This window comes from Chironomus tepperi, unplaced genomic scaffold (genome assembly GCF_022539635.2).
Source record: "Chironomus tepperi strain 1889 unplaced genomic scaffold, CSIRO-AGI_Ctep_v1 contig_85, whole genome shotgun sequence".
Classification (NCBI taxonomy): Eukaryota; Metazoa; Arthropoda; class Insecta; order Diptera; family Chironomidae; genus Chironomus; species Chironomus tepperi.
Window position 1 is genome coordinate 5,742,714 of NW_027226207.1, and position 16,974 is coordinate 5,759,687.

Sequence of the window (16,974 nt, forward strand, 5' to 3'; positions counted from 1 at the left end):
TTACATCCTCCATCGGCAGTTGAACGGCGACCATTGACACCTGCCACCGACGGCAGTCGGTCGCCATTGACTGTCGATTGTAGAAGACAAATAATGGTTGAAGGCAGTCGATTGCTAACTCTATGTAGTTAGTCGATAGGGCACCGGATTGACGACTAGGCGCAAAGGTGCTCTGCTGGCTTCTTATTGGCTGTTTTTGACCTATTTTACGGCGAAAAAATCAATATTGCCACTTCGTGCCATTCGGGATTGCGACTAGTAAGTGTTTTGTGAAGCATATGTAGCTAGATTAGCACTGCACTATTGTTTATTCAAATCTTCAATTTAGGCAGATATATTGACATCAAAAGAAGCCAAACTGACTGAATTAGACGCATTCATCTCCCAAAAATCCCAAAACCCATCATTCTTACTTGCTCCGATTTTTTTTAGTTCCATCCAGAATTTTTTTATTCTACCAAAAAAAAGAAGATAAATTATGAGGGTCTAAATGTACGCATCAATTAAAACTAATAAAAAATTCTTCAATGTACTTGAATTATTATATTAGTTCCTATACTCCGTTCATCATGCGTCCCATGAGTTATGAACTAGATTTGCGCCAAAAAATTTTTAGTGTCTCTTTTTTGAAAGGAATTCATGCACTCAATTATCACAGGCAACAACATAAAAATTATGAAAAATTATATGTGAGGGTTATATGGAAATACTTTATTTTTTGTATTTTTGTGTGCCGGATGTTTGAATTTTTTTTACACATTCATAAACCTCCATGTATGCACAACATAATCAACATAATATGGAAATAAAATACTCACATAAAGAATCGAGATTTATTTTAACTTTTTTTTCGCAACAAATTTTTGTTGTGTCTTTCGTTTCTTCCTTTTTTGCATTCTTTCCATTTCATTTTATCGGAGCGAAAAAATTTAATTTTTTGTGGTTACTTTTTTTTTTGGGAGAAGAATTTTGTGTTATAGATGGAATGGAAAGAATATTTGTGGAAATAAAAATTTTGATGATTTTTATGGAAGTTTTAGTTGGTTTTGGGACGCATTTTTGTGTTGTTTGATTTTGCAATTAAAAATTATTCTAGTGACTCTAAGGTCTCCAGTGACAAGTCTGAATTCCCCAAAAGGGGAATAGTCTGAATCGGTTAAGCGAACAAAATTTCCCCAATAGGCCGACGTGACTTAGGCTTAATGGCAAATTTGATGAAAATTCACTTTAAATTCGGAACTATGCTAGAGTTACTCCAGCCAGTTGCTACAATTTTATTCGATTAACCGATTTCTGCTGTTCGATAGCGACACATGATTGCCATGTTGAGATGTTCAAGAACAAATTATATCGATATATATTCTAGACTAAGTGTCTTAGAAACAAATGACAAACTGCATTCAATTGTAAGCTTCAGACAGAAATGCAATTAAAGAAGTGGTTCGAATCTTATTGAAAAATTACAAATCCAAAGGGCTAAATCTTTGTTTGGTTTGAATTGTAATGAAATGGGTTAAGGTTCGAATCTCAAAATAACTTTGAATTACAATTCTAGGCGACGATCGAGACTTTCCAAAAAATTCGATCACAAAATTTGGAATCTTTAGAGAACGTCGAACTACAAAAAGTTCTAGTCAAGTACAACATGCTGCGAATAGTTAATTTCGTATGCCTTTCTATAGACTTGACAAGATTCACAAGCATTATGTTAATAACCAAATCAGTGGTAAGGGGCTACCGTTAATTTTTGGCGATACACCATGGCGGATTAGTCTCTCGCGGCATACAGGTTACTATTAACACTGAACTAGACATTTGATCGAATTATCACAGCTTGTTCAACTCGAGCTATTTTGAGTTCGGAACTTTTGCAGATTTCATACTAACTAACATCCCAAAACTAGCCAACCAATCATACCAATAGCCAAGCTTATTAAGTGCAACCAACTAGTTAACTCTATTAGCCAAAGCTACTAGCCAAACTAGCAACTCCAACACACAATTCCAATTGTATTACTTTTCGCAAAAATGTTTATCGCATTTTTCGCTGTCTGTTGTTGCCTTGATGCGAATAAATAAAATAAAATAATAAAAAGAGAAGTTATAATTTAGAAAAATGTGGTAAAACAAATCAATTTTTGAACGAGAAAATGAGAATGAGGTGTGAAAGGCAATTCTTGTGTGTTTACCTCTGTCATAATAACATTTTTAAGTCTAAACTATCCCCGGCGTATGCACAAATGCCTTATTTTCTTGTGGAATTTTTATTATTATATCTTTCGTCCCTAAAGGCATATTTTTTAGTTTAAATGGGATCACCACAAGAGAGTAATATGGGATAGGAAGTCTTCTTTCATGGATTATAAAGTCAAAAAGTTCACTGACCTTCATCCATGACATGGATTTGTGATGCCTATTCATGACTACCTTTAGGGTGTTGTTTTCTTCATCTATTCCATCTGTTTATCGATATTCTCTTTGTCCACATCCTTCGTTCCTTGTTTAAAAAAAGGATCAATAGAATTTTCAAGGTTCACTGACCATATTAATGCAACACTCATAATTCTTTATTGATATAAATCAATATAATCTTACACTATTTTTTTGCGCTAGATTTCTAGTCCAGGCTGAGAAACTAGGCGGTATCGGCGGTATTTATATGAAATACCGCGGTATTTGGCGGTATTTCGCGGTATTTGGTTGTATGGTTTTTTCTAAGGTTTTATCTTTTTAATATGGGAAAACCGAGATGAAAAATAGTATTTTCCGGTAGTTTTTCACTCTTGTAAAAGAAAATCTATACAAAAATAGTCATTTCCGAGAGTTTTTAACCCTAATATTGGAAAATTGAAGCGAAATTTAGCTTTTTTGAGGAATTTCCATCATAATATTGCAAAATTGAGCGAAACTTTGGCAATTCCAAATGTTTATCACCTTAATATTGGAAAATTGTGGTCAAACTTGGTTTTTCCAAGAGTTTTTGATCATAATTTAGGAAAATTGAGGTAAAACTTAGCTTTTCTGAGAGTTTTTGATCATAATTTAGGAAAATTGAGGTAAAAATAGGCTTTTCCAAGAGTTTTTGATCATAATTTAGGAAAATTGAGGTAAAACTTAGCTTTTCCGAGAGTTTTTGATCATAATTTAGGAAAATTGAGGTAAAACTTAGCTTTTCCGAGAGTTTTTGACCATATTTTGGGAAAATTGAGACAAAATTCGACATTTCCAATTGTTTTTCACCTTAATATAGGAAAATTGATGCAAAATTTAGCTTTTCCGAGAGTTTTTGATCATAATTTAGGAAAATTGAGGTAAAACTTAGCTTTTCCGAGAGTTTTTGACCATATTTTGGGAAAATTGAGACAAAATTCGACATTTCCAATTGTTTTTCACCTTAATATAGGAAAATTGATGCAAAATTTAGCTTTTCCGAGAGTGTTTGATCATAATTTGGGAAAATTGAGGTAAAACTTAGCTTTTCCGAGAGTTTTTGACCATATTTTGGGAAAATTGATGCAAAATTTAGCTTTTCCGAGAATTTTTGATCATAATTTAGGAAAATTGAGCTAAAACTTAGCTTTTCCGAGAGTTTTTGACCATATTTTGGAAAAATTGAGAATGAAAATTGAATTTTCACTATTTTAACAATTTTCTATTTGAGTTTTTGAGTCCTAAATAATAGGCGGTATTTATATGAAATACCGCGGTATTTGGCGGTATTTAGCGGTATTTATATGGAATACCGCGGTATTTGGCGGTATTTCGCGGTATTTGTATGGATACCGCGGTATTTTGCGGTATTTGTATGGATACCGCGGTACTACCGCGGAGTTTCTCAGCCTGGTTTCTAGTGATCAAAACGTGCGCACACCTATTATGAGAATTAATTTGAAAAACACAAGGCAATAATAGATGCATATTAATTTTCAATAAGCAGTTTCACGCGCACGAATTTCTTCCAAGTTCTTCTTCTTTCCATACTTTACATCTCTTGAGAAATACGGAGAGAAAAACGATAATCAACTGCTGCTAAATTTATTGCATTCCATCATCATTTTCTGCTTCTTTATGTTGCATCTGTAACAGTAGAAGGAACAGAAAAAAAAGGTAATTACATTTTAATATGATCGAACGAAAGCGAGTGCGAGTGAGAATTGAGAGAAGGAAGGAGAGGGAGAGACGCAAGATAATCGCAAGGAGATAATAATCGTGATGATGCAATTTTTTATTCTTCTTCTACTTCTTATACTACTATCTTACTGTTGACTTCCGATTACAATTTAAACTGGTTTTATGTTATGATTTAGTGCTTGGATGTATTCACACCGTATGGATGTTTATGCTTAAGAGTTATGCTGTTTTGAAGGTCATCCCTGTATACGATTTTATGTATAGGTCAATTCGGGTGACGTCGTTCTTAGTCGTTTTTCAGTCGTTCTCTGCCGTTTTATGTCGTTTGCAGTCGTTCTTTGTCGTTTTCAGTCGTTTTTTGTCCTTTGTATTCGTTCTTTGCCGTTTCCATTCGTTCTTTGTCGTTTCCATTCGTTCTTTGTCGTTTCCATTCGTTCTTTGCCGTTTCCATTCATTCTTTGTCGTTTGCATTCGTTCTTTGTCCTTTGCATTCGTTCTTTGTCGTTTAAATTCGTTCTTTGTCGTTTACATTCGTTCTTTGTCCTTTGCATTCGTTCTTTGTCGTTTAAATTCGTTCTTTGTCGTTTACATTCGTTCTTTGTCGTTTCCATTCGTTCATTGTCGTTTCCATTCGTTCATTGTCGTTTCCATTCGTTCATTGTCGTTTTTATTCGTTCTTTGTCGTTTCCATTCGATCATTGTTGGTTTCAGTCGTTCTTTGTTGTTTGAATTCGTCCATTGTCGTTTCCAGTTGTCGTTCTTTATCGTTGACATTCGTTTTTTGTCGTTTAGATTCGTTCCTAGTTGTTTAAATTCGTATTGTCGTTCGCAGTCGTTCTTTGCAGTTCAAAAACATTATAAACTCAGGTTATATTCCCAACAAACTAAGAACCATCAAATCAAACTCTTATGACATTTTTGAGTACCTTCTATTAATCCATTAACATCATGTCACATTCAATTGAAAGATCAACATCAAGACATAGAGTCTACAACAACGAATTTTTGATGCATTTGCTTTAGAAAATTTCATCAAAAGAAAAAAATTATTTTAATCCCAATTCATTCAACTCAATTCCTTTTCTGCCACAAAATATTAAATTAAATAAAAGTTTACTTGATTTCTTACGATTGATTTAGCACGCGAGATTAAGATCCTTTGTCCTATAACTGAATTTCTTATGAAATCTTTTCAAAAAACTCAAAAAGCTGAAAATTTTTATAAAAAATTGTGGAATTAAAAAATTTAATTTGAACTCCCTCAAAATGATCCAATAAAAGGATTTTTATATCCAATTTTTTCGATCCCATCTGCTCAGTTTTACAATTCTTGCTACCGTAATTTTAAAGTAAATGCATTACTTCCTCTCCTATAAATGGATAAAATAAAGGAGAGAAAACCAGAAAGTATTGTGTAAACAATACATAAGGAATGGAACTAAAAAGGATTTTTTTTTTGATAGGTCGGTCACATATTTCTTATACAGCAACTGACATTTGGAATTGAAATGATGCTTGTTGAATCCATCAAGATATATTTTACACAATAAGACACAAAAATGTTGCACAATTTTATAGAAATTTTTTTTATCAACATTTACGAACATGATACACATGGCATTAGTGCAAAAAATACTGTAAAGCAACAAAAACAACCCTTTAAAAAATAAATTTTTTTAAAATTTTTATTTTCCCTTCCTCTCCATACTTGCCCAGACATCACATAAAAGGATTAAAAAATTGCAACCAAAACAACAATTCCATCATCGTCGATCATCATTTCTCAGCTTCTGTATTTTTTGCTTTGCTTTTGGTTTCGGTGCGGAAATTTTTGAGAGATTGAGTTTTGATGTGCTATGCAGTTTGGGATGTTTAGTGCTGATTTTGTTGACATAGGTTGTGTTGAGTCTAAATTTGATTGTTATACACTGTGCAAGCGATTACCAGAAATAAAGCCGGCTTCTAGCGGTATCTATCTAAAAGAGGCTGTTAATCACAGTTGCTCACAATGGTAAGTGAAGTAAGTCAGTATACTGAACAGCACAAAACAAATAATGGAGCCAAAATCCGGCGCTGAGTTCGGAATTTTGATCGATTAACCGACTTGTATCTTTTGGATAAGTCTAAATTTAGGATGATTGTTGATCTTTGGAAAACTCATATACTTCACTGGGTGATGAGATTTATTGTGATACAAAGTCTACTTTAGATGGCTGCTGAAGTTGGCTTTCTATCAATTTCAACTTCAATGTTATCTCTTTTAATGGATTGTCTCTTTAAGATAGTAAACCCTACCTTCCTACTTGGTTTGTTCTAATCTAGAGACACGTTGGACATGATCTCAGAAAAATCCTCTTGTTAAACGCTTAATTACTTCTCATTCGGTTCATGACATGATTAGAGTTGATAAAATTTTTCGATTTTACTTTCTTTAAGAGAATCCCGTAGAGAATCTCAGAGTCTTGGTTCCGAGGAATTTTTAGGTACTAAAACCGGGAGAGAGACTAACTGCAAAGGAAGTCTTTGAAATTTTGGTCTCAACTGAATAATAATTTTGGTCTCGGTCTCGACAACCGTTACAGAGATTGTCAACTAAAGCAACAAATTCACTGTCTACCCTCTATCTTAATAAATTGTTCAATAATCTCCTAAAGTTTACGTTAAAAATAGACAATTTTCTCAAGAAATGTCTCTTAATAACGACAATTCCAACCCAATTTCCTAATATCTTCCTCATTACCAAATGACTTCCTATTCCACAACAGTGTGAATCAATGTGTGAATTTTATGCTTTCCATAAATTCATTACTATCTCATACCCAATATTTTTAATCCTTTATATAAACTCAATAAATTTAACAAAAATAAATGCACCTTTACCATCCAATAACCCCTGACTCAATTCCAAACTTTCCTTAAAAACTCAATTTCATAAAAATATTTTTTTTTATATTATTTTTTAACGCTGGAAAGTTTCGGAAAACGGTTTCGAGAAGAAGGAACAAAGAAGAATTTTTAACCCTTTTCTATTGTATATCCACAGCACAGTTGCAACCTTTTTTTACCAAAAAAAGATTTTTTTACACACAAAAAAAAATTTGGAACTTCTATTTTAATGGATAAATATTTGGTGTGAGAGACAGAGACAAGTCTAGTCTATTGTAACTGAATTTCCATCATCTTCATAAATTTATGTAAAGTAATTTTTTCGGCGCGAATTTTTGATCCGCGGAAGCTGTGAGACATTTGGCGGTTTCTGGCACAATTTTTTTGTGTTGTTTTTGACCTGACTTCTCTTATGCTTAGTATTTTTTCATCCCAATTATCTTGAATTTAACCTTCGTCCTTATTCCCTTATTATTGTTGCTTGCTTCATCATCTCTTCCACATCATAGAACGTCCTCAATCAAATCCTTCAAGATAATATATAAAATCCCATTGTAATTTCGTTGTCTTTATGATCTTTTTTTTTTGTGTATGCATTTTTTTGTGCTGTTCCTCCTTTCTTTTCTCTTCGCCGTTCCTTTGCATGCAGGCACGATGATGAGTCTTGTGTGTTGTGAGAAATTTTCTAAATTTTTAATTTTAATTTTTTTTTTGTTGTTATTTCATTTTTAACCCTTTTTTTCTGGGTTATAACATATTGCATGACTACATACTTACTTTCTTCCGGCAATGATTCTCATAAAGCATATAAAGTAAATGAGAAACAGAAACGACATGATGGTTATTTGAGATTTTATTTTGTGTAAATTAATATTTGAATAAAAATTAATAAAAAAAATCTGTTCCTTAGTTCTTTTATAGACGTTTCTCTTTATTCTCCAAATGTCCGATAAATAAATTATTTTAGTTTTTTTATTTTTTGAGAATTCACTTTCATTCGTACATAAATTCTTGACAATATTTATTATTATTATTATTACTATTTTTTTATTTTACTCATTATTTTGTTTTGAGAAAGCAGTTTTATCATCCATGATAACCGTCAAGTTTGAAAACATTTTGTGTTTTTTTGGACGGTTTATTTCATTTTTTTATGCAAGAATAATTTAGTTTTTGATGAAATTTTTGTGTTTTATAAAAATTTTTGGATTTAAAAAATGATTATGAAATTGAAATAAAGTTTAAGAAATTTGATTTGAATTCTTTGATTCTTCTTATCAGAACTTGATGTTGGCTCAATGTTTTCGATCAACACAAATGAAGAAGACTCTTTGTTTGCTAGATATATCGACGGATTCGGCATCCATTTGGTGCTAATAAGAGAGGTTTAACGGAGCCTCAAATGATCCGTAGCTAAGCATTCTTCATTTGTGTCGTTTGGGGATATATAGAGTCGACCTGATTTTTCCTTCCAAAATCCGAGTTCAGTTCGATTTCTGCTTCTTAAAAATGTCAAATCTGCAATCACCAAACAGTTCTGTTTTGGTATTATCGGATATTATCTATTGCTTTGCAATTAAAAACTCAATATAGTTGCTATTTGTAGAATTAGCACAAAATCATAGCCAATATCACTCAACTTGTCAATTTCAAAACTCAAAACTTTCCAACTTTAATTTTGACATGAGCCAATAACACTTTTGAAAAACCCTTAAAAATGTGTTGAAAGTTAGAATAATTTATCAAGGGTCTAAAATTGAATGAAGGGTCAATTTTTGATAAAAGTGGTCAGTGCGGAAGCTATTTTGACCATTTCTTTGAAATGCATTGTGAGGGGTATTTTAGGACTAAGAAGAATAAGAGTACTAAGGAACTGACAAAGTCCTTTAAAGACTCTGATTATTAAGTAATTAATTAATTTGTTTTAGGGTTATTAGAGGCGTTTTTGTGCTGTCAACTTGATAAGGATGCACTGGGCTTTTGAGCAAGTGAAACTGACCTTTTTAGGATAGTTTTAATGCAGAACTCGGAGTCGACTAGAAGTGATCTTTTTATTCAAAATCCAAGATTTAATTCCAAAAAATTGATTGTTTTTGATTTATTTTGTAATATTGATGATTAATATATTTCTGAATTTCAAAAATTCAATCAAATTTAATAAACTTTTTTCATTTCAAAAATGATATTAAAGTTGATAGTTTTGTGATGAAGATGATAAAATTATTTTAAAAAACATAATAAGTAGATAAAAAAAGAAGATTTTGTGTGAAAATAGTTGAAATTAAAATTCAATTTTATCCAAAAATATTAAAAAATATTTATTATAATGATTATGAACATTTTTTCAATTTTCAAATTTTCAATTGAAAATTTTGATTTAAAACTTTTTAAGTTTAATTAAATCTCAAATCAACTTTCAAATTTGATTCAAAAACTTAAATCTAATTTATTGATCGATTCAAAGATTTTTATTGTTTATTTGTGAATTTAGTATTAACTTTTAATGTTATTCAATTTCAATTTTTGTTAGGTTTCAAAGATTTCATTAATTTCACATTTACTAAAAAGTTTGAAATTTCAAACTAAATTCAAAAATATGTTTGATATCTTTGTTCAAACCTAATTCAACTCTTTTGAATTTCATTTCAAAATCTTTAAAAATTATTGAAATTTAAAATCTTAAAAAATATTAATGATAATTTCAAGAATTATTTATTGCAAATTTCATAAGTTCATTTTATTCATAAGTTTTCCAGAGTTCCTCATCAAATCAGTCTAAGAACTATTCAATTTCCCCAACTATTTTCACACAAAATCTCATCAACAGAAAATAAAATTAAATTCATTTTTTTAAAAAAGATTTAAAGCATTAAAATGATATTAAAAAATAGGACCATAAATTATATTGCCATTTAGTGTCAATACATACACACAATAATATTTAATTTCACTTATACCTTAAAAATATCTTCAAAATACCGAAAAGTAGAAGAAGAAATTATAAAATATATCATTTAAATTGATATGGAATATAAAGTATCATTTTTTGTAATATTGTAGAAGAAAATCATCAAATTTTTATAACACATATTTATGCCATAATTTGAATTCCATGACTAGAATTTTTCCCTCAATTCAAGGGAACCTAAAAAAAATCTGTTTTGCTTCATCTAAAGTCACAATAAGCACAAAAACCTTATTTTTTTTGCCATTGAATTATTTGATACAAATTTTTTTACTCATCTAATAAAAGTGTGTGATTTACCACGGCAATGTCTTCGACCTGTGATTCATTTTACGTGCAAATTTTTTTTTAAACTTCCGCGTGCAGCACGGAAGGTATAGTGATTCATTTTTTTGCATATCTCCTTTTTTTAATCTAAATTTAAATGAGCATAATAGAGTTGAAATCAAAAAAGAGAAGTAATAAGGCGTGAAAGCTTCCTTCACGAGTATCAGTTACTTCTTTTCCTAATATATATTTATGTAGATAAGTCGTTGATAAAAAGTACATTGTATAGCATAAACTAATTTCACTCATAGTCAGTAAGCAATTTATTTTTTTGTTGTAGTATCAAATGCTGGTGGATTGGAGTTGGAGGTGGTTTATTTGGGGTTTAAGGTGGATCCAAGTCTACCTGATTAGACCTTTTCATACAAAATTCGAGTTCTGGCTTTAAGGAAGCTTATGGTTAAGCTAAATTCATACGAACTAGCTTAAATATTGTTAAAAACTAGATCTTGCTGTTAGTGATTGAAGATCTTGGTACCGGATGACTTAAACACCATAGAGTAGGTTTTCTCATCGCTACAATTGTCTTAGTCTAGTTTAGTAATAATTTTGGGGACATATATTAGTTCATGGTTAAGATTCTAAGCTATAGATAGCTTTTTAGACTCTAAATAAAGTAGATTAAACAGACCCTAGTATAAAATAGGGTAAGGTAAGTAGGAAGACCTGTTGAGAGTCCCCATATTGCACAATAATTGTCTAAGACAGTGGTGGATAACCTGTGTGTCACGGTACGTACGTATGTCTTGATACAAAGAAGGTTACCCACTCCTAATCTAAGTTTGTTCCCAAATTTCGAACTAGGGCATTTTTCTTTGAATACTAAATAAGTTCCAAAAATTGACTCTAAGTTTCTTATAATCCTATCGACTCCCAATACCACCCCACCTCCCTCAAACAAACTCCATCCAATTCCCCAATCACCAGCTTACCCTTAAATATTTCTTTGTCATCAATCTATTGTGTATATATTAATTTTTTATATATTCTTTATCATATGTGAATAGAAAAAGGAAGGGGGGTTGTGTGTAGGTTTTGTCTATGTGTAATATCTACCGTGTCTTTGTAAGGTCATCATACCATTAAGCATACCATTCGATAGGTGTAGTCAAAAGTATTAAAAAAAGAAAGAAACTACGCGCGACGTTAAGAGTAATTAAGCATATAATTTGTTTTAGTCTATATGTCATCATTGTATGTATGAAAAAAAGGAACAAGAGGTGTTGAGGATGCTAAGTCCTGAGGATCCAAAACAAAAAAAATCTGTGCCTGTAAATTTCTCGTGCATTTACATAATCGAACACTTTTCTTTTTGACTTATGTCAACGTTCATGAGTTTCGTTTGAATATCTTCGTCGTCTTCAATTGCCTGTTCCTGACTGTGAAGATTTAATACCAATTCATTTCTCTTATCGACTATTGAGACAAGCTCAGCAAGTAATAACTTTTCACGTTCACGTTGCTCTTCTGTCTTGCGCCAATCTTCTATCGATAAAGCAGCGCGAAGTTCGAGATTCAAGAGATCGTATTTACGTTCCAAATCACTTTCTTGCTCCCTATACACAAAGGTAGAAAATTCAGGTAATTTATGGATATGAATTCTTATAAGAATCAACTTACAAAATATTCAGTTGCATTTGCCGTCTCAGCAGTGCATTCTTCTTATTGACTAATGTGAACCATTGAGCCATTAACTGATCTTCAGATTCACTTCCAATAGTTCCACCCATGACTGCTCTCAGCTTCTTCTCCAACTCGTTTGCCTTTTGATCAATTGACTCTTGTTCACGCTCAAGTGCATCGAGTTCTGACTGGATGTACTTTGTCTTTTCCATCTGTTGGAATTGAATGAATTATTAGTCTATGCTTAATATTTGGCTTAGAATCAGTGCTGTCCAAACTTGTTGGCGACCTTGACACACTTTAATGGTTGGCCATGACCGAAATCAAATACTGCATGCGGACCATGACATTTCCAAACAGTTTCGACAACACACCCGAAGTGCCGTAGCACACAGTTTGACCAACACTGATTTAAACCTCAATACACTTACCTTAGTCTCTGACTTTGGTGATATTCTCTCTAATATATTCAGATTCTGCAATGGACTCTTTCCGCGTGGCGGAGTGGTCCTTGCCGGACTCTGTTCTCTAAGTATCTCATCTTTAGGCATTGATGCATTAAAATTAAATGGTGTAACATTGTTGTTAATCGGAGATATTGTTCTCTCAGGCGATAGAGTGATTCTTTGTGTGAGTGGTCGTACTGGCGATGACGGTGAATCTAATGTTATGGATTTGGCTCTTGTTTCAGCAATGAGACGTCTTGCATGCTCTCGAAGTCTATTCTGACGATCAATCTAAAAAATAATTAGAATGTTATTGGATATGCTGTAAGAAACTTGTTGGATTTGCTTACTTCATCTAGATCAGCAGCTGATTTGCCATTCTCGGTCGATCGAAGCTTCTCAATCAGTTCTTTTGCTTTCTCGCTCTGTTGCTTATGACGATTGACAATTTTCTACGAGATCAAATAGAATTAATTACTTCCTTTATTACTCATTAAGATTTAATGACCATAAAGTCTTTATAATGAGGTCGTGTATAAATGAGGGACATGGAACAGTATTTACGATTCATATTTCCCGAACAGCACATTGTGTTCATTAAGGCACCGCAAGGATGATGCATAAACGATAAGATGCGACGTTGCGGCACCATGACGGTCGATCGCCGCATTGTGCTGCTCGGGTATGAATCAGGAACAGTTAAAAGTCCATAAACCCTCATTGCAGATAGACATCATCCATAAACAGCCCAATATAATACTTTATGGTCATTTTTATAGCCGCAATAACTCAAATGAGTAATAACTTACATCATCAATAACTGGAGGAGGTGAAATTAAATCTTTTGGTGGAGATTTCTTTCTATTCTTATTATTTTCCTCATCCTCATCATCCGATCCAAATGGATCATTTAATTCACGTCTCGTCATCAAAATTGGTTTATCAGTTGTACTGTCGGTCTTTGATCCGTTCATGAATATATTCTTTGATTCCTTTTTCGTTGGCGATTTTTGAGCTGTCTCTATTATAAGATTTGATCGTTGCATTAATAGTTGATGCTTAATGTCATTAAGACTTGCTGTGATTTCACTACCGGCTGATATTGAGTCACTTTTGAAGCTTCCGAGTACGTATTTTGATTCATCTGAAGTTGGTCCTAAAATTTAATAATTGTTCCAAAATTTAAGTAAGCAGAATTAAGCCATGCTATTAGAGCTGTAAGCTGACAAACGATTGTCAGTAGACACACAGTCACACAACTTACCAATATGATCAACTTCTAATTGACGTCCAGTGAAATGGGCATGTAATTGATAAAGATAAGTCATAACAGCCAATTTATCGGGTACAGCAAGTAAACTCATATCCGATGGTTCCAATACTTTTGGAATTCCTAATTTCTCACCAGCATCAAAAGCTTTCTTACAATTACCAATAATATCTGATGGAATCAATGTATTCATATCGATTAAATCAGGTCTATGATGTGCTATAATGGCTGCAAATGCCATTCCATTTTTAAAACTAGTTGTCAAATTTGTAACTTTAACATTTTCATAATTCTTTGTGATTTCTTTACACCATTCAAGTAAGTCTTGTCCTGGTGTCTTATCTCGTCCTAATGTTCCTGTTTTTGGTTTCTCTTTCTCCTTCTCCTTGTCATTAACTTCCGGTGCCTTCTTCACCTCATTCTTAATATTGTTGTTATCAAAGTCATAACTTTTCTTTAAATTCAATGGCTGTAAATCAATTCTCTTTTTAATCTCAGGTGGCTTTTGTACAAGCTTTGGTGGTTCAGCTATAACTTCTGTTTCTGGTAACTTAATTTGTTCTGGTGATGCTAGTGGAGCTGGTTTCTCATCTTTAAAGTTAAATGAATGGAATAAATTATTAGATTTAGGTTTGGGTGTGGAATTAAGCAGTGACTTTTCAGGTTCCTTTTCTTTCTCTAATTTAGCAACAGCTTCAAGTTCTTCCGGAAATTTCATTCCGGCTATTTTACTAGTTGGAATCATTGCATCAGTTCTATCACATTTTTCCTCAATTTTAATTATTTCTCGAGCTGCTTCCTCAATCTTATCAACATGATTGACCTCAGCAACAATTACAATTTCATGCTTATCAGCGACTTTCTCATTGTTTGCTTCATTTTTAGTCATCACAATATTTGAATTAATCTCAGCCAATGGTGTTGGATCTTCGGGAATGGAAGGGACACTTTTAGGTGTTTGAACTTCGGGACTATTTAAGCTCGATGTTAATTGTTCTAATTGGTTTGTAAAGTCAATAACATGCTCTGATATATCACCGGAACTCTCTAAATCGGGTATATCTTCAAGGTCGTCTAATGGTGCGATGTCTGAGCAGTTGTTTACGCTCATTAAGCTCACCATGCTTTGCATGTCCTCGTCACTAAAAATATCAAAATTGAAGACAAACAAATAAATAATAAGAAAAGAATCAATGAATGACTTAAAAATAGAATCAAAAAGAAATTGTTAATTACGTCGCTTTTCCTTCTCTGAGAAATACGCAGGAAATCGTGAGTTCAATTTCGGCAGACGTGATCTTCTTTGTCATTGGACGTAGTGTTATTGCAAATGTTTGTTGTGTCGACTCAATACTCGCGTATTTCCTCATGTTTATCGCAGCTGTTGCTAGTGGCCTCTTTTTACCCATCGGCGATAAATCCTCAAGCACAAATGTCCAATCTTTATCCTCCAGCTCATGTGTTCGCGGGTCTTTAAATAATGTCACAGTAATTGCATGATTGTCAGGAACTGGCCAGCTTAAATTGGCTACTAACGGATCTACCATATCGGGACTCCATGGTAGTGATGTTGAAACAACTCGTCGTGATCTATGGAATTGTAAATTGTGTCCATAATTGATGCCGTTAGACTTGTAATTATTTTTATGTACTTACCTTCTCGTCCACACAACATAAAGATTCGTTGGACGCCTATAATCAATAAATAATTCCGTTATCAAAGATCTAAATCCAATAATTGATTTATTGACTTCTTTTTACTTACCACTTTGATGTCGTTTCCACTTTAATCTCATGATAAGACACAGTAAATTGAAATTTGGCAGCACGCTTGTTAACGCGTTGCAAACGCTTCCACACACTGCCCATTGCGGAATCTCAATATAATTCTAATAAATTATTTAAGCACTTGTAATCTTCTTCTTTACTGGATCTCTTTTTATGACTCATACATACTTTTTTCCTTATATGTATAATTGATTTTATAATAATCGTCTTATAACACACTGGTTCTCTTACTTCATCTTGCAATTAACACCTTGAGATAGTCTTTTTGTTTATTGCGTTGCACTCTGTTTAGAAGTTAATTGCTAATAAAGTTAATTATTATACTTTTTCAAGGAGAAAATTTCATCAATTTTTTTCTTTTTCCTTTTAATCTTTTACAATGACTTTTTTTGCACAATTATTGACATTTAATAAGATTTTGAACACTTTGTTTTAACACACACGTTGCAGTCGTAAGCAGATATATAAATATTCAATATTATTCTTTGGTATTTTCACGTCATTACTTTAATTTTCAAAAATTTTAAAATACAAAATTGTTTTTAATCGAATGAAATAATAGTTCGAATTTTTCTGTACGGAGTAGGCGTTTGAATTTTTAGAAAACGTTACAGATTGTTTGAATAGTTGAGAGGATTTGTTTATATCGGAAGTGGTAGTTGTAGATGGCGTGAGAGTTGGTTAGGAGGCATTTGAATAGTTTTATGCAACGGAATTGAAGACTTGAAATAATGTAGTAAGGATGTAGGAATTTCATGTAGTATTTGAGCTTCGATGATCATTTAATTTGATATTAAATGAAGAATCTCGAGGAATACAATGCAACAAACTATATTTTTGCGGTAAATGCGAGTAGATATCAGTTGTCAAGGTGTAGTCATGGCAATTTCACATGTTACTCTATTTACACGGTGATGTAGCGGCTTCCTACCAACTACGCTGTGCTGTTTAGGAATTTTAATGAATTTTAATATCTGAAAAATTGTCATAAATCCAAAAAATTGTCAATATTCATTTGTTCACGATCAAGAAAATATGTTGCTGCGTGAGATGTTTCATGACCAATCATAATTTGTCATTTGAAAAATTGACAATACACTACACTTAAAACCCTAGTCTTTCAGTGTATAATGAGAATTGATCTACTTTTTAGATGGAGTTACTATGAGGAATTTGAAAGAATAGAGCTAAGTCTTCAATTCTAAGCTGTGTAAACATAATTACAATATGTTCTTTTCAAGTACACTGCTGTTTTAGACAGAACACAGAGCTGACTCGAATTTTGTATGGAAAAGTCATCTTGACTCAACTAAACTCTATACAAAATTTGAGTTGACTTCTAGTTCTAAATTAATAGCCTGATATCATCAATTGCAATCGATTTTGAAAATTCATACCAGAGTTGCGATGACAGGTACATGTCACAGGTAGAGGTGACAGGTTCTGTCAAAAGATGACCTGTCACAGGTCGTTATCCGTTGACTGGCAGACATATTTGGCCTGTCACAGGCCTGATCTGTCTCAGATGATGACCTGTC

At 32.6% G+C, this 16,974-nt stretch overlaps 1 protein-coding gene across 3 annotated transcripts; it reads right to left on the minus strand.

Moving 5' to 3' along the window:
* Window positions 1-9,740: 9,740 nt before the first annotated feature.
* On the minus strand, window positions 9,741-15,987 carry Ehbp1 (Eps15 homology domain containing protein-binding protein 1). Of its 3 annotated transcripts, XM_070634369.1 has the most exons (10): window positions 15,605-15,987; window positions 15,414-15,537; window positions 15,305-15,340; window positions 14,885-15,238; window positions 13,643-14,790; window positions 13,188-13,534; window positions 12,729-12,830; window positions 12,364-12,669; window positions 11,930-12,144; window positions 9,741-11,865 (listed from the first exon to the last, which is right to left on the minus strand). In XM_070634369.1, exons 2-10 carry the CDS (start codon window positions 15,515-15,517, stop codon window positions 11,598-11,600), a joined length of 2,880 nt encoding a protein of 959 aa, XP_070490470.1. In that variant the 5' UTR covers window positions 15,518-15,537; window positions 15,605-15,987; the 3' UTR covers window positions 9,741-11,597. The 3 variants fall into 3 exon arrangements, with proteins under 3 accessions (XP_070490470.1, XP_070490471.1, XP_070490469.1); XM_070634370.1 differs by having other exon boundaries at window positions 13,188-13,522; window positions 15,414-15,987; XM_070634368.1 differs by having other exon boundaries at window positions 15,414-15,987.
* Between the last annotated feature and the right edge of the window lie 987 nt (window positions 15,988-16,974).

Coding starts and splice junctions, on each gene's coding strand:
- Ehbp1 (XM_070634369.1), bottom strand. CDS start 15,517: ATGGGCAGTGTGTGGAAGCGTTTGCAACGCGTTAACAAGCGTGCTGCC. Junction 13,535..13,642: donor ATTAGAAGTTGATCATATTG/GTAAGTTGTGTG, acceptor ATTAAATTTTAG/GACCAACTTCAGATGAATCA. Junction 11,866..11,929: donor CAAATGCAACTGAATATTTT/GTAAGTTGATTC, acceptor CTTTGTGTATAG/GGAGCAAGAAAGTGATTTGG.